This window comes from Orbicella franksi, chromosome 7, assembly GCF_964199315.1.
Source record: "Orbicella franksi chromosome 7, jaOrbFran1.1, whole genome shotgun sequence".
In the NCBI taxonomy this organism is placed as follows: Eukaryota; Metazoa; Cnidaria; class Anthozoa; order Scleractinia; family Merulinidae; genus Orbicella; species Orbicella franksi.
Window position 1 is genome coordinate 29,588,768 of NC_138151.1, and position 23,438 is coordinate 29,612,205.

At 39.8% G+C, this 23,438-nt stretch overlaps 2 protein-coding genes across 2 annotated transcripts in view; one reads left to right on the forward strand and one right to left on the reverse strand.

Annotated features, from left to right (window-relative positions):
• Positions 1-7,767, forward strand: part of LOC145493923 (thiopurine S-methyltransferase-like) — a 152,429-nt gene extending 144,662 nt beyond the window's left edge. Inside the window, exons 2-3 of the mRNA XM_081473412.1 lie at positions 3,554-4,502; positions 7,406-7,767. Coding sequence (XP_081329538.1) covers positions 3,706-4,502; positions 7,406-7,526 — 918 coding nt within the window. The 5' untranslated portion in view covers positions 3,554-3,705 and the 3' untranslated portion in view covers positions 7,527-7,767. The remainder of the gene's footprint in view (positions 1-3,553; positions 4,503-7,405) is intronic.
• Positions 1-23,438, reverse strand: part of LOC145493913 (elongation factor G, mitochondrial-like) — a 28,960-nt gene that overhangs the window by 3,044 nt on the left and 2,478 nt on the right. The window contains exons 3-27 of the mRNA XM_081473400.1: positions 22,698-22,811; positions 21,247-21,321; positions 20,452-20,509; positions 18,731-18,819; positions 17,949-18,025; positions 17,519-17,557; positions 16,626-16,742; positions 16,324-16,397; positions 15,082-15,158; positions 14,894-14,974; positions 13,759-13,832; positions 13,259-13,334; positions 12,348-12,485; positions 11,314-11,415; positions 10,524-10,580; positions 10,276-10,365; positions 9,614-9,661; positions 8,868-8,950; positions 7,835-7,904; positions 6,640-6,732; positions 5,906-5,981; positions 3,359-3,427; positions 2,097-2,170; positions 1,546-1,632; positions 673-726 (exon numbers count right to left, since the gene is read on the reverse strand). Coding sequence (XP_081329526.1) covers positions 673-726; positions 1,546-1,632; positions 2,097-2,170; positions 3,359-3,427; positions 5,906-5,981; positions 6,640-6,732; positions 7,835-7,904; positions 8,868-8,950; positions 9,614-9,661; positions 10,276-10,365; positions 10,524-10,580; positions 11,314-11,415; positions 12,348-12,485; positions 13,259-13,334; positions 13,759-13,832; positions 14,894-14,974; positions 15,082-15,158; positions 16,324-16,397; positions 16,626-16,742; positions 17,519-17,557; positions 17,949-18,025; positions 18,731-18,819; positions 20,452-20,509; positions 21,247-21,321; positions 22,698-22,811 — 1,992 coding nt within the window. The remainder of the gene's footprint in view (positions 1-672; positions 727-1,545; positions 1,633-2,096; positions 2,171-3,358; positions 3,428-5,905; positions 5,982-6,639; positions 6,733-7,834; positions 7,905-8,867; positions 8,951-9,613; positions 9,662-10,275; positions 10,366-10,523; positions 10,581-11,313; positions 11,416-12,347; positions 12,486-13,258; positions 13,335-13,758; positions 13,833-14,893; positions 14,975-15,081; positions 15,159-16,323; positions 16,398-16,625; positions 16,743-17,518; positions 17,558-17,948; positions 18,026-18,730; positions 18,820-20,451; positions 20,510-21,246; positions 21,322-22,697; positions 22,812-23,438) is intronic.

A 23,438-nucleotide genomic window follows, 5' to 3' on the forward strand; every position in this document is an offset into this window, starting at 1 on the left:
AATCAACCAATCAATCAATCAATCAACCAATCAATCAATCAATCAACCAATCAACCAATCAATCAATCAATCAATCAAAACAAAAATAACTGACAATATTTAGAGAAGAAGCCACATCAGCCTTAGCTGGTTTTCATACAGGTGTTCTATCCTGGTTGAATTCGAATTTGGAGATGTTGGTTTTTGTGGAGGGAGGAAAACCGGAGAACCCGGAGAAACACCCTCGGAACAAGGCGAGAACCAACAACAAACTCAACTCACGTATGACACCGAGACGGAATCGAGTTCGGGCCACATTGATGGGAGGGGAGGGGTCTTACGATTGCACAATCGCTGCTGCCACGAAATGTAGAGTCTCTTCAAAATGTCAGATGCAGTGGTGGCTTCTAGCCTCAATTTACAGCCGCCCTTTCCACTCATTTATTAACACTAATAAGTTTTCAACAAAAGTTTTCCTTCATTAAGGAAAAACACCGTTGAGATCTCAGTGACCTCAAATGATTCTTCCTTCCTTCAGTGTGTCAAATGATTTCAAATTTCTTCTGACCTTTCTTCAAAATGTAAATTTTTCCTGACTCAAAATAAAATTCCCTGACTTTTCCCTGACCATTTCCCGACATGTGGCAACCCTGACGCTTCGTTTCAATTCGAGCAACGAAGATCGCTCCATACCTGTGTTTGGGAGCGCAGATCCGTCGAATATCCGAACATGTCATTCAATGGCACCTGAAAAGATAAAAGAGAAGTGTAAGTGAAAGAAAAAGCAACTACGTTTATAGCTGCATGTATAAAACGCTTCGATATCTAGATGGGTTTTGGAAGGCACTTTCACAAGCGAGCCAGGGTTGTACCGAATTAATTCCCATTTAATCTTGAGCAAGCATCTCCCGTTTTGGCTTATATTTCAACAAGACTTACGAAAGACACCGTCTCTCAGGTTAATAATTACTAAATATCTCAACATGACTGTCATTTTTTTTTTTTACTTCACTATCTTTAAAGCCATCGCCTCAATTGTTTCACCTATCAAGGTTACAAAGTCCAAGTTGCAGCTTCTTCATGACAAAGGTAAATCTTTCATCACACTCGATCAATCATAGAACATCTTGACCTATTTTAGCCAATCAAATGCAATCTGCGAACAGCCACACGGTAGCACGCGTGAATTTTCCCGCCAAAACCCGGTGCAACGAATGTAAATCACCTCGTGGCTTAAGCTTCTTTCTATTTGCGAAAGTTCGACTGTGTGGTCTGTGACAAGATACGCTAAAAAGGTAAAAGGAGTTGCTGTTACGAATCTGATATCTGGGCCACGTATTTCGAATGGATCAGGCTCGAAATCTTACGATTGCCTTGCGATGGACACCACCTGGAAAAAGGACCCTGATTGGCCAAAAACAACCTGGCGCCAACTGTCATGGCTGAGCACAGTGAACTAGAACTCACTTGGAGCAAAACATGCTGCACAAAACAGGGATAAATGAGGAGGGATTGTTGTTGACTGATGTCCCATAGACGACGAAGAGAATTAAGTAAGAAAGTTACCTCGGCATAGATTGTGACGTAACCTTCGGCTGCATCTGTGCCCGTGATCACTCCGCGTCTGCGGTTCAGCCCAGCAATAACCACTCCCTGCACAGAGAAACAACAACAACCAAAAAAAAAATAGTTTGGATTCCTGTAGTCCCCTTCAGTTTAGTTCTTTTTTTTAACCACCGTGTATTCTCTTTCGCCTCAGTGTTCGTGTTGCATTTCTCTGTGATTTAATTGGTGGTTCCTCCAGCTATTTAAACTTAAACCATTTTCTAAGGGCCGGCGCAGTTACTCTTCTTTCTGTAGCAATGAAGCGATTAAAACATCTACTTCGATTGCTGGCCTCTCCCGCACCCCATCCCCCGAAGAATTTTGTGAAGTTGTTCCAACAGTTTGCGTTATTGCTTCATAGGTTAAGTGTAAAAAGATAAGTTAAAAAAGATACATTTCTCCGGAAGTTGTGCGTGCGGAATAACCATTGTACACGAGGAGCGCGTGACCCTCGCGTGTAACCGAGAGCGAAGTGCAGAAAACAATACACATAAAATACTGAAACAGCTTACTTGGAATTCCTGAGGAATATTAACTTCTACCGCCATGATGGGCTCCAAAATAAGGGGTGCAGCTTTAGGAAATGCTGTCAACAGAGGACGATAAAACGTATTGTTAAAATTGCAAGAATTTTACATTTCGCTCATTCCATCCTTCACGCTAGTCATGAAGCGATTTTCCAGATGCGTTGCGTGACGACGCAGCTAAAAGTTCGATTATCCAATAAGACCTCAGAATTCAAGGCAAGAATGAACGGGCGCGAAAATACGTAGCATGCCAGTGAAAAGCGCGGGAAAAATATATATCCTGCCGGAGAAAATAGCGGGAAAATACGTAAACTTCCAGTGGAAAGCCCGCGGAATCGAAACAACGTAACTCGTCAACGCAAAGCGCGGGAAAAGTAGTATACACCAAATCTCGATTGGTTTAGGCCTTCCATTTGATTGGTTAAGGCGGGGTTTTACCTGAATTTAAGTGAAATTTTAGTAAGTTTAAAGAGGGATTAAAAGGAAAAAAAGGGTTATGGAACACCACCAGACAGTTGAACGCCCCCGAAAGGGCACCCCAGGTTGGTGGACAACTGTTTGGTGTACATCTACCAATTTTTAACTTCATGTTCTAATTTTAAAACAACACCAAATCTTCAAAATTTCCTATTTTCATAAATTTAACTAATCCTTTGAGAAAAACTATTTATCTCCAAAGATACCGCCTAAAAATCACCAAAAAATTTACAAAACAGCCCAAAACATAGATATATGGGATGAGCAGAGAGATTCTTGACTGCTTGAAACGAAAACGAGATATTTGCATTAAAACCATAATACCCAGGGGTCTACATGAAGGCCGTATTTTGGCTGGCCTGCGAACGCAGACGTATTTCCGGCTGTCGCTTGTCTCCGCCGAAAATAACGGCTGCGAACCCGAGCCAGGAAACGATTTCTGTGACGTAGGAATTTTAAGCCAATCACAGTTTAGCTGAAGTAGCCCCAGAACTACTGCACGAGGTATTCGCTGGGAGGAGCACTCGAGTTTCTTTCTATCGTGGAATCTGATTGGCCAGGGAGAAACAAAAGTCATTACGTTACAGAAATCGTTTCCTGGCTCGGGTTCGCAGACGTTATTTTCGGCGGAGACAGGCGACAGCCGGAAATACGTCTGCGTTCCCAGGCTAGTAAACCCCCGCCTTAAGAAGGAGACACTTTAGTTCTCATTGGTTAAACTTGTTACGCGGTTATTATCACGTGAGAACCGTTCCCAAGAAAGAGTTTACCTTCTCTCATGGCTCCAATGGCTGCTAGCTTGAAAGCAATTTCACTTGAGTCCACACCGTGGGAGGCACCTTAGGAATGAAAGAAGCCACATAAGACTAGGATACAGAATTGTATAGCAAAGCATATGTGCGGTCCAACCTAGAAAAATCTGATTACATTACTTAAATTCTTAGATTAAATTTCGGACAAAAAAGATCCGCCGGACGTTCTCAAACTCTCATCGAAAGTTCGCAGATGTGCAACTTATGATAGTGTCCCTTTAAAAGGCACCCGCACTACTGGCCATCAGTCTATGCAAGCCCGTCAAGTCCGTAAGAAACTGGGAACGAGAATATGGTAAAGCAACATGGCGCCTAAAGTCAGCAAGAAACGAGGCAAAAACCAAGCCAGCCCTCGCCAGAAGTCCGCGAAAAAATCCGAAGAACCAGAGTATTTGAAAAAGGTGGACCCTATTTTGATGAAAAATATCGACGAGCTGACCGGAGGCCGCAAAAATCTTCGTATATTTGTTCCTCTTTGTGGCAAGACTCCAGATATGCTATGGCTGGCGGAACAAGGTCACGCTATTATAGGAGTAGAGGCTTCTATCCGATACATCAAGGCGTTCTTCCGTGATAACGAGCTGGAATACACGGTTGACTCACGGCAGATTACGGCTGAAAAGAAAGCGAACGTGTACGAGGCGAAGGATAAAGACATCACGCTGTACAATTGTGACATCTTTGATTTCTCCCTCGAAGAGTCCGGCGGGCAGTTTGATGCGATCTGGGATCAGTCGGCGATACCGGTTATCAATGCCATGGGTAAGAAGCGACTGAAGGAGTACACGAGCCTGATGCAGGCGCTACTGAAGCCGGACGGCCGTCACATGGTAGAGATCTGCAAGCACGGGGCCAACTTCGTGACAGGCAAGATGCTGAAGTCGTTGGTTGGAGACAAGAGCGATGTTCGCTACATTGGAACGAGAATGTGGAAGTATGATGAGGACGAATTCGAGGAGGATGAAGATGAGGAGGGTGGGCATGGAGACCACGGACACGAAGATCACGGACACGGAGATCACGGACACGAAGATCACGGACCCGGAGATCACGGAGACGACGAGGAAGAAGTTGAGATGTTTTACCACATTATAACTTTCAAGTAAGTTCATCTTTATTTACAAGGTCCAAAAGCTTTTGATTAAGTAGCGGCTCTGCTGATATAAGAGAAAGCTTCGCAAAAAGTACAGTCAATCAACAAATCGATTAGGAAAGCGTTTTAGCACTAAAGATTCAGTGTTTTCGCTTGATGATAGCCGCACATTTTAGCAACATGTCGTGAAATCTCGAATTGCGTGACTGATAGTAAAGTACGGGTGGTAAAAGATTGCTGTTAATACAATTTTGCATGAACATTTTCAAACACATACAAAATATGCTTGGTATTAACCGAGCAGACACAACAAACATTCCCTTTGTCGATTAAGAACACGCTTTCTTCCAACCAAATTTAAGAACACAAACTTAATAGCCATCAAGATTAATCCAGGTTTGGTCATCAACTGGGTGCACACGATATATGCAAATTTGTTCTCTGTTATCGATAACAAAGAACACAATTTGCAGACCAGATTGCACCGAGCAGACACAATAAATATTTCCCATCGACAGTTAAGGACACGCTTTTTCCAACTAAATTAATGACCACAAACTTTATAGCCTTCAAGATCAATCATTGCAGGTTTCGTGATTAACTGGGTCCACACGATATATGCAAATTTGGTCTCTGTCATCAACATTTGCAGACCACAAAGTACGGTCACGCATTCTTGAACACCCGGTCACGCGATAAATTAGTGTGCTTTTAACACGTATGAGTGTGCAGGTTTTGAAAGCCAACGTCCTCTTCAAAATTACAGCCAAAGAGCGTAAACTGTCACCGATCACTAAGCGGTATTGTGACATTTTAGACATCGCAACTTCAGAATACCCGGCCACTTTATTTACCTGTGCCGGTGTGCTTTGAAGAACGAGGTATATAACAATGGTTGCTATTCTTATTCAATGAGATGCTAACAAGTGAACAAGTGACCGGGTACTCTGGAGTTTAGCCACGCTGGCTGCTACAATCTGTCCTATTCAGCTTGAAATTCTGTCGGCAAAATTTATAAAAGCCTTCAGTAAAATGCCCGTTTTAAGCCCTTGGTGCTTAGAACCGAACTGGCTTGTACGCGATAGAAAAGAAACTAGAAAACTAATGAACGATATGTTGTAACAAAGCTACTCTGATGAATTTTTGATCTGCACTCTACTCATAGGCCTCCTACGCTATACGCAGACGCTCTTTGGGCTAGTCACGCAATCTTCCTCTCCCTCGGTCGACGTTGTTGGGGGAGGACGATTGCGTGACGAACCCAAAGAGCGTCTGCATATACTACGGAAACCTCATTACCGGTACTATGGCCGGTGTTTTAGGTTCCTAACTGGTAACACCGGGGGTTGGGTGGGGAAGGCATCCTGACGGCCCCAAAACGACGGTTGCCAAGGAGACTAGTACACACTTACCATCTTCAAGGACAAAACGAATTCCAGCTAATTTGTGCCCTGTCATTAGACCGCGTTCACATATCTCGAGGAAACCCTAAAATTCAAGAAGGACAGTATTTCCTAAGTTAGCGTCACGAAGTCGTTAGGTGGTCAAACAACGCTTTTCCCTGAAGAACTGAACAAAACCACGGCAGCGAAGAAGCTACGAAAATCCTAAGCAAACGCGGCAACTTTCCGAGTGTTCCCGACGAGCGCTCGGAAGGGCCTGTACTTTGTTTTGATGGAGTAATCAGGATCGCCAGTCACTCGGCCATCTTTCGGTTTACAAACATGAACCAAAGTTTGCAGTTGTTCCCACCTTGCATCACCGTTCATAATAATTGAGCTTTCGTAAACTCTAGCAGAAGTCAAATTTTGCGAGCAAGGGATTGACTAATTTGACTCACAATAGACGAAACTCATACAGACCGACTTAATTTGACTAACAATAGACAGATAGAAACCGACCAATGACTGCTGACAAACTTTACACGAGTCTTTCAGCCAATACTATCACGGCTAAACTGACCAATCACTTTTAACGAAACGGACTTATAACGTCATCGACTGGCAAACACTATTCACTTGACTCCGAGATGACTTCCGCTCAGGTTGTCGAAACGTCAGTCACCAACAACAGTTCTTTTCAGAATGATCCTCACCCGGGAGATCACACAATACGAACTAGTGTAATTCTAGACATCATTCATTACCTTTTCTATAGAGGGAATGAAGTTCTTGGGGATATTCATGCCAATAGTAGCGTCCTCAAACTGGTTCTCTGTGAGGGACTCTTCTGGCATAGGCTAGAGAAGAACAACACTAGTAAAATGTTTGATTCTACTTTTCGTAAGAGGAGTTATCTAAGGGTCCTGGGGCCGGTTTCTCGAAAGCCCTGGAAACTTTTCGGGCCCGCTAAGCCATTTTTAGTTCATCTGTATCCAAAAACAGAGAGGTGTATACACCTGAAACTTCTTGTATGAAGAGAACCTCTGTTCATATTAAGAATATGTGAATAAAACAGCTCTGTAATCATAAGGTTTGAGATTTTGCTTTGGCTTTCCGGGTGCAATAACTTTTCGGGACTTTCGAGAGACGGGCCCGTGGAGGTGTTTCCATGTCCGCTAATGGAAGGGTGTTCTTATAGGAAGTATTTGCAGTGTACTTCAGTATAATGGTTATTGCATTTTACTCGAAAAAGCGCCCTCGCCGATTATGCGTTGCACACGAAAGTAAAAATTCAGCCTAAGCGCCACACCCCTAGATAACAATTAAACCAAACGCTGGAGCCTTAGGACGATGCTACTTTATGAAGAAAAATTGCTTTCGAGTGATTTTCTCAGCAAGCACCTTGGAAAGAGATTTTTAATATAAAGCACCGTATTAAAAAGCATGGAAGATTTATAAGCGCCATGATGCATTTTCGAGTAACACAGTACACCTCTTGTTCATTCAGGCTCTTTTCTTGTTTCATTTTAGGGATAAAGGCGGTGCAGCCGTGAGTAGAAAGAGAAAGAATGAGCAACAAGAAAAAGGAAAGAAAACCAAACAGAACAAGGCTGGCGAGAAACAGGAACAAAAGAAGAAACGCAGAAAGTAGAGAAAAAAAAAACAGAATGATAACACTAATCATTTAAACAAAGTCTAAGTAAGACCTACAATTTTTCACCCATTACAATGATGGAAAAATGGCGCGTTTTGGTTTTAGCGCGAATTCATCATTGATTCGGGGGGAGGGGGGGATTGGTTTTATTTCTCATTTTATTCCAACCAAGATTGCAGCTTTAAACTGAGGCAAAATTCACACAACAAGCGACTTTGTTACTGTGTTCTCACAGGTTGTCATAATAACAGTATACCTTAAGCCCATGTGACCGAAAATGCTGGTATAAAACGAGTAAAAGATACCTCGATTCTGCCAATAACACGGCCAAACTGACCCGCTCCACCGCTCTGCTTCTTATGAAGATAGTCAAAACTGAAAAAGAATGTAAAATCTCCTCACTCGTTTTCATCAAGAGAGGATGAGGAATAAGTTCATCTCGTCATTTCCCTGTCAAATTATTTTTAGACCACTCCTGGTTTCGGAAATCCCAGGATGGTCTAGAAGAACACAATCACGTGACACGAATTTTGCTTCTCAAACTCATTAACAAATTTACACAAAGTTTAAACAAAGGAATTCATGACCCTCACGGTGTTTGGATACCTCGGTTTTGTCCTTAGTTTTAGTTTCGATTGAGCAGATATATCAAACACTCAAGACAGTGTCTGACCACATTTCCAAACACCTCAATATTTGGAAATTTGGTCAAACACGGTCTTCTGTGTTTGATATTTAAACTTCCACGCAACGCACCTGAAAACATTATCCGCGAATGACCTGGGTACTCTGGTTAAAAATAACTTGAAAGAGATAGAAATAAGGCCTATATGGGGGATTAATTCAATTACCCTTCAACAGCTTTTATCTTATTACATTTCCTAGAGTACTACTCGGGTTAATTTGATGATGTTTTATCCCTTCCCTGAGATCACCATACAAATCCTCCTTACTGAATACACACATTTCTATAGTGATAGTTAAGAGAATTTAAGTCTTAATAAGAATTTAATCCCTGATATCAACATGAAAATTCTCCAGACATCCCTTGTAGCACCAGTGAACGTTTATCGCTCGAAGGTTTGCGTAATCTCGTCACCTGTTACTTTGACTTTGTATTTTCGTTTCAAGGAGAAATTACATTCTGATCAGGGCTGAGAGTGGTTGACCTTCTTGTGTCACGAGTGGATGCATGGTCGCTCATAAGGTATTGTTACATAACGCTCGAGGTACATCCACGCGTGAGCTATTATACTCAAGTGTGCACCCAACATGCGCGTGGTACACTAAAACGAGCGCAAGGTTTTTCTTCGCGCGCGAAAAACGCGGTTTTCTTACCTGGCTGCCTTGCCTATTGTCTCTCTGAAGGCGACCTTTGGTTTACCAGCGATAACCGGACAATTATACTCTGTGCGCATTCTCTATCAGTGGAAGCAAAGATTCAAAAAGAAAAAAAAGAAAAAAAATGTTACAAACAAACATAGAAGAGTGATGACACTACCAAATGTCAAAGTGCATGAAAAGCGTCTCCGCGGAGTCGCGTTGTTCAGAGATTCGTAATAAGATGTAAGGTAATCATTTTTCAAACTATTAAAGAAACTGTTTCAGGGAAAAGCGTCTTGCTGCTATCAACAACTGTTTTTAGAACAAACGAAAATTATTATCCCGCTTTCGATTGTCTCACAAAAATGAAATCGAATCAACGTTACAGCTTTCACCTGCGTGGAGCTGTGAAACCCTCCCTATAACACTGTGTTGAGTTCTCGGGCAAAACACTGTACTCTCAGTCACAATGCCTCTCTTCACTCACGGGTATAAATGAGTTCTGGTGAATTATCAGAACAATCTGATAAAAAAAGTTGGGGGAGGTTAACCTACAATGGACAAGCATCCTATCAAGGGGGGAGTATAGGTACTTGCTTGTCGTCATAGAAACAAGAGCTGCGCGCTGACTTTGTCAGCCAACTAGGCTTGTAGACAGAAAAATGTTTTCACCCTTTCATGCATAAAAATGAAGATACCTCCTCCCCACTCACTCCCTGGCACCATGCTGCAATGTTACTGATAGTTTATGTCTTAATCACCTCTGTGTAGATGTCAAGATGAAGCTCGCCCATGCCAGAAATAATAGTCTGCAAGAGATCATTGAAAACAACTCATCATATAACGAAAAGACAATTTCGCTGACTTTTCCCTGACCAGATATTATTCTTTGACCATTACACGACTTCATCTCCAGCTAAAAAATAGTTTAACTTGCCTCAAAATTCTTTCGCACAAAAACGAATTACATTGACCATAGTAGAGCAGTCTTTACCTGAGTGTCTAAAGAAAATAAGCAATTTCCGAGTTGCTGTTACCTCTCTTTCAAAACGAGTCTTGACTTACAACCTTTCATATGGAAATAAGTTTTTCTTGCACGTTCATTGTCTTGCAATTCAAAGTCATTTTCATATGAAAGGTTGTGCACCAGGACCCGTTTTGGAAATGAGGCAACTCGGCAATGGCTTATTGACGTGTGCTTTGGCTTGACAGTACGACACTTAGTGATTGGTTTAAAAATCTCGCACCAATTTGTCATCCAATCAGAAGTAAAACCAAAACCAATTGTGCTTCGCTCGCACACGTTTTCCCGCGCTTTGCGTCAGCTAAACGTATTTGCTTTGAGTTGTGATTGGTTTACTGAATTGTCTGTGTCCTTTGTCACTTTTTCTTCACAGGTAAAGATTTATTATGGTTTTCTTACCTCTTTGCTTTCGTCGTCGAAACTCACTCTAAATGTTGGGTCCTCTCGCGCGAACCGACTGAGGGCTTTTGAGAACTGTGCTAAGTCATTCTAAAGTAGAAAAAGACAGATATACATGTAGGTAGCGATCAATTTTAGTCTCATACTTTCACTATACTCACAGTGTGTTTCAAAGAAAGAGATTACAAAAAGAACAATAAAATACCCAATTACTTCGTCACAATTTGATACTTCAACTCAGCTTTTACCTTGTTGTTAGGCTCCACGGCCAGAGAAATAACTGGATCTGGAACAAATATTGGCTCCTGAAGGGAAAAAAAAACAACACAGAAGCTTCATAGAGAAAGTTTTCTATTCGGTGTCTTACAGCATTTCACGCTAGAGAGAAAGCTCTCAAAGTCAAATACAACGATTCCGTGCTGATGACGCGCTTATCATAGTTTCCTTTGATTGGCTGGTTACTTGACTTTCTTAACCAATCGGACACACTCAACGGATCGACGTAGCCCTACATGCGCGTCATCAGCATGGAATTTCTCGGCCCAAATCTCACGCGTCCATCGCAGATAGGAAAGACGAATAAGACGAAATATTGATAGATTCCTGGATAACAACGGAAAAAATTGAAGACAAAAAGAACCTTGTGCAACACAGAATGAGAATTCGAGATTTTAACTTTGATTTCCATATGCTTAATATTTGCGCTAACCATTACATTTAATTGCCAGTTTATTTCTTTACACGACCTAGTGTGGACACCCTAGTGTGGACACCCTAGTGTGTAAACTATTACAGGGAGCAGTACTTTCATGTGGTACTGTTTAGTACGTTGTACAAGGTGGTTCTAACTTTTACGTCTGTGGATGGAACCCTCAAGTGTGACCGTTCAAATGATAGCTATTGAGCAGTACTTTCATGTGGTACTTTTACTGTGCTGTATAAGGTGGTTCTAACTTTTAACTCTGTGGATGAAACCCTAGTGGGTGACTATTTAAACTTAAGCTCTTGAACATTACATTCTTGTAGTAGTTACTTTACCATGGACAGTAATTTAGCTCCCTCTACGGTGAACGTGTCCCCAGAAGCGCAGTCAACTCCAAACAGAGCACATATATCACCAGCATTGGCCTCTTGTACTTCCTAGAAGAAGGCAACGATGTTTTTATATGCAAAATGACTTCGATTACTCTTAAGGGCCCGACACCACACTGAACAAAACAAGACAGTCTATTTGTCAAGTATCTCTCCACACATAGTTTTGTTAAGGCCAAGTAACAGGGCTACATGAAAGCGTTACGCTCAGCTTGACACCCATTTGCAATACTATGTGCATACCATGCTTTTAATTTCGCAATGAATCAATAATCACCTTCATTGAATAGACTAGATGTTTAACCTTTATTTGACCAGGGTTTCACATTTAGTGTATACGTAAAAACCTGATATCAATACAGGCCCTAAAAATTTATCAAATAAATAAACAATAATGATAAAATATAAAAGATAAGTTAAAAATAAAAAATAAAAAACTAGCATGGCTAGAAAAGAGCTACCTTAAAAATTACTCTGAAAAGCACAGCATTAAAGAAGAGCATCTATAAATCAAGGCTAAAAACTACACAGCCTTGATAGTAAATTGTTTTTCGCGCATTCCAATTTTATAGACGTAAGTTTAAGATGGATAATTTGCCTTGTCCTCCTATTATATTTAAAACAATCTGGGACCAGAGGCATTACCAAACAAGGTTATTCATGAAAGTGAAGAATGATCATCGCAGTACTCAATTAACTGACTTCACCTCCAATGTGTGGCTTCATAGCTCAGTTGGTAGAGCATGGCACCGGTATCGCGGAGGTCACGGGTTCGAATCCCGTTGAAGCCCTGATTTTTTTCAGACTTCTTCTTTCCAATTGCTTAAATTGGAAAATTTACTGTGATGATCATTCTTCACTTTAATCTACAACCGCAGTTCAAATATGAATTACTTCATATATACTTCACAAGGTTATTCATTCAGCCTTGTATATGAAAGTCTCCCTTTGTTTACTTTGTTGTTTGTTTGTTCGTTTACCTCCATGGTCTCTGAGTGCATTCTGACTATCCTAGGGACCTTAACACGTTTTGCAGTCCTTGTGTTCACAATGAAGGCCCCACGCTTGAGCGAGCCTTGGTACACTCTGAGGTAAGTCAGCTGACCATACCTACCGGCCTATTACAAAATCAAACATACCGTCACGGAACAGAGTGTGCAGTAAACTGAAGACAACAATACCAAACAAAATTAATTTTAATTTATGTTGACAAAGCTTAAAGCGACGCCACGTTTGGGTTTGTGTACCCTAAATCCAAAACTATACAGAAATAACAGTAATAATACCACAATAGGCCATTTCCAAAGTTACCTTGTGCCCCTGTTTCAAACCGAGTCTTCATGCAAAACCTTTCATATGAAAATGAGTTTGATTTGCATGAAAATGAACCTGTTGGCTGAAATCATTTTCAATTGAATGGTTTTTGACACAGAGGCAAAAGACAATTCGGAAATGGCCTATTGTAAGCAATCATGTTTCACCTTAAGTTTAGCAAAAAGTAAATGTAGAATTACAAGTACATGGTAAGGCAATTCTTAACTACCTATCCTCCAACAGAACTTCCATGCGACAGAAATATTGTGTCGTTTCAGAAACTAAAAACCCTAACATTTATGTAGACATGATGATACATGCAAATGCAGCCATAACACTACTGCAAAAAAGACCTGAAAAAAATTTCAGGCTTTGAACGGGATTCGAACTCACAACCTTTGCGTTACCGGTGCAATGGTCTCCCAATTGGGCTATCAAAGCCTGAAAATTTTTTCAGGTCTTTTCTCCAGTAGTGTTACAGCTGCATTCGCATGTATCACCATGTCTACATTTAATTCCTACTGTTGGACATCTATTACCTAACATTTATGAGTAATTAAAAAGTTGATTCCCATACCTCAAGCTTAAAAGCAAGACCCACAAATGGATGAGAGGAACCTATCTCACTGCTCAGCTCAACTTTTTCATCAGGTCTACAATAAAAGTGATTTTAATAACGAGAGGGCTAAGTTGACCAAAACCCATAGATGGCAATGGCAAGCGAGTCCATGATAATAAGGAGAATTCTGATTGGCTCCCTATGAGGTCCAAACTTGGTAATATGGATTGATAAGATGGCTCGATCATGAATCAGTTTCACTTTCAACAAATTGCTTTTTTTTAATATTGTACAAAAAAACGAAGATATATTATCCATTTTGCCGTGCACGTGTACCTGGAATGGATTGCAGGGACACCTTAATTCACCAGCAGAGTTTTAAAGGGCCTTTTATTAGTTTGTTCAGTCCACGTTGGGGAACATTGGTCTTGTTGACCTGCAGCTTAGTGTGTAAAATGAACTCGGCAAATACTTTATCAATATGGAGCCTATGTTTATATGATTGTGTATTGTCTTACTTGTCACCATCCAGAGCAAAATTTTTCACCTCAGAAGGGTCAGGTAAGAAGTCCACAACACCATCCAGTAGTGGCTGAGGAAAAGAAAATATTCCAGTAAGTACATCAGGTTAACTCAGGTTGACTCATCACTTGCTACCCTTGCTTCCTCTTTATACACCTAACTTCTGATAAGTACTGGTAGAGCACGCTACAACGTTACACAACAAGATTCTGTTTATCACAATATAACTTGATGTTAGTCACGTCGACTACAAAGTTAGACGACTCGACAAACTGGGTGTATTGCATTATTTTGGACAACCCATGTGGAGGTCGAATGGCTTGCAAGCTGGACTCTGCATCGAGCGGTTTGGGTTCGAGCCCTGGCCGGGGTCATTTCGTTGTGTTCTTGGTCAAGACATTTTACTCTCTCTCCACCCTGGAGTATAAATGGGTACTGGTCAATTATTGTTTGGGCCACCTGACAGAATGCTGGGAGGTTAGATCTGCAATGGACTAACATCCACGCTGCCTCCCCCTCAGGCTACCCTGAGAGTAGAGTGGGATCAGTGTCTAAAACAGGCCGGGCATGATCAGGATGAGCTGGGAACGAGCTCGAAGCACATGAGCCGGGACATCTTTCTCTGCACCCTTGATTTCATGGGTTAATTCATCATTTTTTATTCACTCTCTTTGGCACATCAACCGGGGACAAGGCAGCTATCCAAGGGGGAGTAGCAATACTCCTAGTTGTTCCATGCCAGATTTAAGAGCCAGTTAGGCTTAATGTCTGCTTAATTTAGTAAATTCACATTCTCCCAACCGATCACCATAAATTTCTTTCCATGTCAGAGTTGAGAATTGGCCAAGACTAAAATGGAATGAATAAGAACCACATGCCCAAGACTACGACAAGTGGAGGAACACTGTAGGTTCCCTATGCTCCACAGAGGAGCGAAAAAGATACGGAAAGAGACAGGCCATACATTGTAGATCACATGAAACCCTGTGAGGACAATGAATGGTGATCAATGGAGCATTACACCCTTCTTACACAAACAATTTAGCTTGACCATGCCTTCCTGCAGTTGTCAATGTTCAAAACGCCACAAAAAAGCATGCAATGTCTGACACACTACACAAAAAACCCTACCTGGATTCCTTTATTTTTTAAGGCAGATCCTACAAACACTGGTGTAAAACTTCTCTTGATAGTGGCCCGGCGAATGGCAGCCTAAAACAAATAACACGGATGTTCCGAGGTTATTGGCAATTCAAAAATAAAATACATACTGTACACATGCATGTAACAGTGTAGTGGCTACATTAATGAACACCTACAATTAGCTGTTCCTCTGTCGGCTGAATTTCTTCCAGGAACATTTCTCCTAACACTTCATCAACATCTGCAACAGTTTCTAGAAAACATAAAACAACACTCTGTTAGAGGCGCAACACGTCTCTTCTAATCCAGGAGAATTAACCCCTTAACAGAGCCATATAGAGCTCACGAGTGCTGGAGCTTACAATTTATAATGAAAACACTGTGGATACTGTAGGTTGTGTCCATTACAGGTAACCTTGTAGGATTTTGTTTCACTTTTCCAATTTAAAGGGCTAGGTCATATTACCTCGCTGTATGTAATCATTTATTTTTGCCATCACAATATTGACAGAGGAAGCCACATCAGCCCTAACTAATTTGGAGATGTTGGTTTTTGGAGGGAGGAAAACTGGAGAACCTAGAGAAAAACCCTTAAATTTGATAACTAGGCTAGGCGAGAACCAACAACAAATTACATGTATCTATGAGTTCTAAACTTCAAATTGGATGAGCAGTAGCCTTTTACTGGCAAAAACTCAACTGCATGTCAAAGAAGAATGTTTTTTGAGCCTTTACAAGACACTTGACATTAACAAATTGACATCAACTTGAAAAAAAGTTGGGCTGATATTTTTCACGTTTACCCTACAGGGTAGGAAAAACGAATGAAATCCCCTTGCTCAGTGGGTCAGTAAATTTATTACTTGCTGACGTGGTGGCCAGTATGGAAAATCAAACGACAAACGTGAAAAACACATGCTTGGATTCCTAACAATCCATGCATTCAACCTTGTGGTTAAACTAATCTTGCAGTCTTAAGTTTTGAAATAGCTTCTGACTTGAAATCATTATAATTATTTATCAAACTGACATTTTTTATTCAGACTTACAGTACAAGACCACTGAGGCTAAGTTCACTTGCCTACCCAGCCACTGAACTTCTATTCTCACTTGCCCAGGAGCAAAATTTACTTGCCCTTGGAAATCAGATCTGGGTTTTTTCCTGCCCTGCCCTAATGAAATTTGTTTTAATCTCCTTAGGTTTTGACCATCCATTCCCAATTTCAGCTTTCCCGAGTTGCTTTCCTGTGTTCCTCGCCTAAAAGCTCATGCAATTTTGAGAGAATTTTCAGATGTTGCTAGTAGTGTAATCCTTAATTGTACGCAAATTCACATGATTAGCTACACTTGTGTGCAGTGTTCAATGCAGAGTGTACAAGAACATGAAGATGTTGATTTTACTTAACAGAAGTTAATACCTATGAGCTCTTGTCGTCTTTTTGTACATTCATGAACCATGTCTTCAGGAATAACACCTTCCACAACTTTTGACCTGTTGGTGAATATACAGTCAAACTACCGGTAATTACAATGGCAAAGAATGAAATATTATATTCAATCTCTCATTCCATCCATCTCTATCTGAACTATGCAGACTTGAACTGAAATATTTCGTCTTAAATGCAAAGAGGTCTCTGCAAATCTGTAAAGATCTCAACTTTCAGTCAAAGAAAAGAGCCACAGTTTTTCATTTAGAGCTGAACGAGTGGGACAAACTCACCCTTGATCTCCTTCAAAATAATAGGCCTTCCATCGGACAAGATCTATGATACCTTTCACATCAGATTCCAAGCCAATTGGCAACTGAGTGAAGGCTGCAGTGTGTTGCAACTTTGCTCTGAACAAAAAATAAGAACTTGTCCTGATTAACATTTAGTTAGTACTAAATGTAGTGTACATGTATGAGGATGTTCCTGTTGTACTGTTAACGGTAATATTTGATATGCTGTGCAAGGTGGTTCTAGCGAGTAAGTCTCCACATGAAACTCAAGTGTGTGTCCTTTGATATGCAGGTGAAATTTGACTTAGACAGTATTTCATGTGATACCATTCAGATTAAGCTGTACCAGAAGCATATATAGGTGATATGCTTCTGGCTGAAATTGAAAAGTGGTTCTAACATTTTACAGACTGAGTACAATACATGTACACAGCTGCAAGTGTTTGGGTAAAACATTATTGTTTGAAAGAAAGTTGTTGCACTGTACTTTTATGACTGGAACTGTTTCATACAACCTTACATGTACATGTATGTATGTATTATGTTGTACACCTGACAATTTTTTTTAAAAATTATAGTTCTGCAGATAAAACCCTAGCATGTGACCATTCAAATGAAAGCTATTGAGCAGTTCTTTCATGTGGTACTGTTTATTAAGCTGTACAAGGTGATTCTAACTTTCAAGTCTGTGGATGAAACCCCAGTGTGTGACCATTCAAATGAAAGGTACTGAGCTGCTGTTTATTATCCTTTAAAAGGTGGTTCTAACTTCAACCCTGCTGAACATGCAAGTTGGTTCAAGCTCATGCTGATTAAATCCTAGTGTGTTGCATTTCAGTCATTCAGGAAAATGCAATGCTTAAGAATGCATTATACGCAGTCCACTTTTTTACCTGATTTGACTTAAAACACGGGCTGGATTTGCTCCCATTCTAGAAGAAAATGGAGAAACATTTCATACATGTATGTATACTTGTTATTTTAATGGCAGCTTACTCAACTCTTTTACAATACAGGCCTAGCTGCTTTTTTATTCCGTACAGTTCTTTAATACAGTAGTTATTTTGACTGATTTTGCCTACCTGGTTTGACAGTCTAGAGGAACATTTTTCTTACAAAGAATTTCAGTTGAACACGTTTTTGCTCATCCGTGAAAACCAGTTGCCCTCTTGCTAAAAATGTTAATGAAATCCCTGCACTGCACTTCCTGCACTTAATCCCTTCTCAACTCCTCCCCAAGACATGATAGTAAATTTTAATAATGCTGAAAAGAAAAACGAACAAATGGAGCTGGCACAGTACAGCTGCTGTGTATTGATTTACCTGTCAAGTTTATTAATGAAGGCAATACAGGGTACACCGTAACGCTTCATTTGCCGATTAACTGTTAATGTCTGGCTCTATTGAAAAAGCAAACAAACACAGTTTGTTCATTCTACAATTGGTATTATTTATTTTCTAGGTATATAAAATTTATAGTAGCTGGTGACAATGGTCAACACAATGGTCAATTTGCAATTTTGAGGTGCGCATATTTTGTGATTCTTAAATTCCGTGATTTTGCCAAAAATTTTGTATTTTGAATCACTCTAACTTCGTGTTTTAGAGTAACACACAAATTTATTTCCTTGGCAATGTTACTTAAACATGTCCTTGAATTTAGTAAAACTGATTTTATCAAAGGTACAATAATATCAACAACGCTGGGACTATATGTTAACAGGAACATAATGTGAGTCCCTTAATTTGCGCATCATGTTATGTTCGTGACACTTATTGTGTAGTTCCAGAAAATATCCATGTACCTCCCCCATGGACGGGATTTTTTCTAAGAGCCCCCCACCCCACTGGAAATTCCAATTAAGGTTCATACATTTCTTTACAGTTTTTGATCTCATACAACCCCCAACCCCCCAGGATATTCTAATCCCTTTCATGGGGGGAGTTTGGATATTTTCTGGAAATGGACATTGTTTACGTTACTTTAATTTCCCAATTTTTTTTTTGAAATCGTGAAATTTGCAAAATTAATGTGTTGCTAAAACTGCATAGTACATCAGACATCAGACCCGTATTAAGTTATTGCATCATTAAAACCAACAAACCTGCACTCCACCAACAGCACATAACACTAAAATAGCCGCGTCAAGAACTCTCAGAGAACGTTCCACTTCAACAGTGAAATCTACATGTCCTAACAATGTGAAAAGGGTAAGTCAATTAATAAAGGTCCCAGCACGGGAATTGATAAAATAATATACAAGTAATACATCACGCAGCAATTTCCTTCTTAAGTCTATAACTAAAGGGAAGTGAGTAGTATGTAGCACATGCATACATGTACAGTAATGTGTAGTAGCTGGGAACCAATACATCTAAATTGGATTTTCAACTAGTAAAATATTGTAGAGTGCATTTAGTCCTCAGAGAAGTGGGAGGGTGCAGTGGTGAGAGCATTCATCTCCAACCTACAAGTATGCAGCCTGGGTTTGAATCTCGCAGCCCGGGTTTGAATCCAGGATCAGGCGTCATAACTTGGTTTGGTTTTGTCTCTGTTCTTGCATGTCCTTGCTCTAAGCATTTATCTCTAGGTCCTAGGATTTCCCTCCCTCTTTAAAAACCAACATTCCTAAAATTTTCCAATCCATCTAGTATATTTTTATCTACGAGTCTCCAATTAGTAAGCTGTCTAGGCTAGCTTTGGGAGGCAGAGTGGCCTCATGGTAAGTGCACTAGTCTCCGAATTGAGCTTTCCGAGTTCAAGCTCTGGCCGTGGACATTGCGTTGTGTTCTTAGGCAATTACCCTCACAGTGTGTCTCTCCACCTCACCAGGGGTATAAATGGGCACCAGCGAACTTAATACTGGGGGTAACCCTGCAATGGACTAGCATCCCATCCATGGGGAGTAGAAATACTCCTAGTCGCTTCATGCTACAGAGACAAGGATAAGCTCTGGGCTGATGGGCCACTAGGCTCATATGCAACTTTACCTTTACCTTGCCGAGGCAGGCGCATAGCCAGGATTTTTCAAAGGGGGGGGGGGGGTCACACTGTCTCAAAGTGAGGGTACTCACAAGATTGTCATGTCGTTTTCACCAACTGTTGTAGGTTGTTTGCTTAAAAATGGCTTACAAAAGGAGGAGAGGGTTTACAGGCCCACCCATGACCCCCCTCCCTAGCTACGCCCCTGCCTAGGCTAGCTAGAAGCTTGACACATTTATAAAAGTTATATATTCTATTTTAGACTTGTTACTAGCATTCCTAGTACTAATAACTGCAAATCTTTTAATCCAAAGTTCAAACTATTAATTCAAAGTTTAGTAAATTAAATGTAAAACAATTGAAGGGCTGTATGCATATCCACCTCATGTCAAATTTCGGGTTATATTTTGCTTTTTTCGCTCTAAATTGCGAGAAAAAAATGGCAAAAAAAAAAGCGTTGTGTTCCACGTCACAGTAACAGATGTAACCAACCTTGTTCCCAGATTTCCACTTAATTTCCTATTTTCCTTTGGCTTACTAGCAGACAGCTAAGATTCCGAGGGATTTAATTTTGACTTTGAACACCATAATCAGAAGAGCATTTTATGTATCGTATTGGCATAGGAGGCCACCATCTTTGCTTGAGAGAAAGCAGTATCTCGACTCAGGCAGATTTTCTTCCAAAAACACGCAAACAAGGCAAAAAAGACCAGGTCAGTGTTTAAAATATAATTTGTAGTTAATTTACCAATATTGAGGCAAATCAGAGCCAGAGAAGAGCATACGGCTCTTCAATATGTCTGGAATTTGTCAAACTTGGTCTTCATGTATATGCACACTAACCTGGTGTGTCAATAATGTTGATGTTTGTGTCTTTCCAATTAACATATGTTGCTGCTGACTGAAAGAGAAGCAATTTAAACATAATTAGATGTTACTACTTTAAGTGTTACTTACTTACTTAATCCTCTTCGTTCCTAAGTGGAACATAGGTCCTCAACTAGCGCGCGCCACCTAACCCTATTTTGTGCAGTGCCTTTTGCCTCATTCCACGTAACATGCTTCACCACCAACTCTGCCATTCTCGTGCGCCTCCAGCTGTTTTGGGGTCTCCCTCTCTTTCGCTTCCCCTGTGGGTTCCACTCTAGTGCCCTCTTGACTATGTGACTTTAAGTGTTACACTTCACAAAATGCATCAAGGAATTTATGCCATAAATGAATTTATTTCTTGAAGTAGAGACCTTATTTTGCAACCTTTCTAAAGACGAGGAAGAATAACCTGGTGTACAATGTAACTAGCACTGACAGTATACTGAAAAAAAACTAAGATAACTTTTATTTCTTTTAGCCAGCTCATTCAACAAGGTATAGTTATTTCAATTCATACATTTTTTTTTTCACACATATTTTATGTACATGTAACTATAGTAACATAATAAATTCCAAAATTTCATGACGAGTGACATTCACCTATAGCGGTATGGTTGGACTGTAGGCATACATGTACAAAAAATTATTGTGCTTTACATGGAACCTTTTCAAAATTAGTTTACATTTGAGACAGTACCACTGCTGTACAGTCGTGTACATGTACTGTTAATATACACTGTATCATAAAATCTAGTCTGTATTTTCTACCTGTATGGTAATTCCCCTCTGTCTCTCCAGATCCATGAAATCCATAGTTGCTCCCACATTGTCCTTACCTCGCACCTAGTCAGATAAACGAAGTTAAATTTTGTTCAACTTAGTTATTTACCAACTGCCAGGGCAATACTGGGAGAATATTGGCCACAGGCCTTGTCAGTATTGACCATAGTGAAGTCTGTAAAGAAATTAAACGACTGTCAGCTTTAACAAGGTTAAATAAGAGATTTATTGATCAGAATGACTTAACAATGATTGAAAAACAGTTAGCAAAACTCTACCTGATGACACTTAGAAAATAGTGGACTGGCAATAATTTAAAATCCCTTTGTTTGACTGATTTTCGTTCTTGGCCCTCTCAGCTTTCTTATTAATACATGTACACATATACGAAGTTGTGTAGTAAAAAGGAATTATCAAACAAATCCTCTTGTCATCCAATGTACTTTTTGTAACAAGATGTTTGTTATCTAAAGTAAGGTTAACCAGCAAATTACATGTAGAGACTTGTTTAGCTAAAGTAAACCTCTGCCCTTGTAATCAAACACGATCAAGAAACATCCTGTAAGACTGCAAACAAGTTAAAAGCTGTACTTGAATAACTCTATAGAAACACAGAACTACATAATAGACCATGTTACATTGTACAGTTGTCGCTCTGCCTTTGAATGGCAGCAAGGGTGGAGGTGATCTTGTTTTGAAACAGAACTTACTACTTTTGTGTGTACATGTAAATCAAGTTGTTCTAATGCAAACTAGTTGCATTTACATGAGAAAAGCAGAGAGGTTTGTATCAAAGTAAAGTCACCTCCAGCCTCACTTTCATTCATGGGCCAGGTCACTGAGCACACAACTGTAAAATGCCCTACTATACAATAATTATAGCAAAAGCTGGTGATGCTAAAATCACGTATTAAGCAAAGAGAATTCACATCACCATGTTAATAAGTTGTAATTTATAGTTCTTTCTTCTCCTCTCAGAGTTTTTTAAAGAAATGTTAAACATTTTCTCAGTGTTTCTCTCATCAAAGTTTGGGAAAAATGTCTCAAACTTATTCATAATTTGCCAAGTGTACATAAGATATCACAACTCTGAGGACATTTCCATATCTGATCTTACATGTAGCATAGATTTTTATAATTTTGTTTCTCTACTTTCAGTTAAGTTTTAAAATGTAGTTCTGATTGTGAATTTAACGGTACATTGTATGTCAAACTCTCTAGACAGTGTTTTGTTACATTTCCAAATCCCTCAAGGTTTGTTAAAAACACTCCTGACTGCATGTCTTATTTTAAACTCTCTTCCCAGGGTTTAGAAATACAGTTAAACATGATTTCTTGTGTTTAATATACTACAAGTAGATTTGTTCAAAAGAAAGGTTTTCTGTTTCTTAAACTTGCTAATACACTAACCTCATGATCAATCATGTCTTCATACTAACCTCGTGCATTTGACTGATCCTTCCAGTGTAAAACAATAACCTCTCAGTAAGGGTAGTTTTTCCTGAGTCAATATGGGCAGAGACACCAATATTTCGAATTTTTGATACGTCTTTCTGTAAAAATAATCATTATAAAGTAAAATAAAATGGTAATTTTATTTCTCACATTTCCTTCTTGTGGTGAGCTGTAAATATTACCACTGCATGACTCACAGACTCAGTACATGTACATATAGTACTAGAGTACAAATTCCACCTTCTGAATAGTCAAACTTGATTTTGCTGCTACTGTGTTTAACTTTGCTGTTTGATTTTGTTGCTATATAATTGTGAATGCAGTGTACTGTAGGTATGTTGTAGTATATGTAGGTCTAGCTTAGCTGAATTACTATTACTACAAATATAATAAGTTTATCTTAGTAACCTAACATTCAATAATCTGGTCTATATAAAAATAAAAGTAAAAGCTAGTGGCTTATAAATCCCAGTGCTTAACTCTAACTTCTGTACTATCAGGGTGTGACAAAACTTTTGTCCTCAAATTGTCCTATGGACAAATGGGATTTTAGTTTTGCTTGTCCATACTAAAATCTAGTGGTCCTTGAAGATACATGTAGAGTTAAATATGATATTTAACCAGATCCTAAAATAATGTACAAAACACTTTTACCAGCAGGAGCAGGATAATTCCATCTTACAAAAGGGGACGTTAAATCATTGATTTTGCCTTCACTACACAAC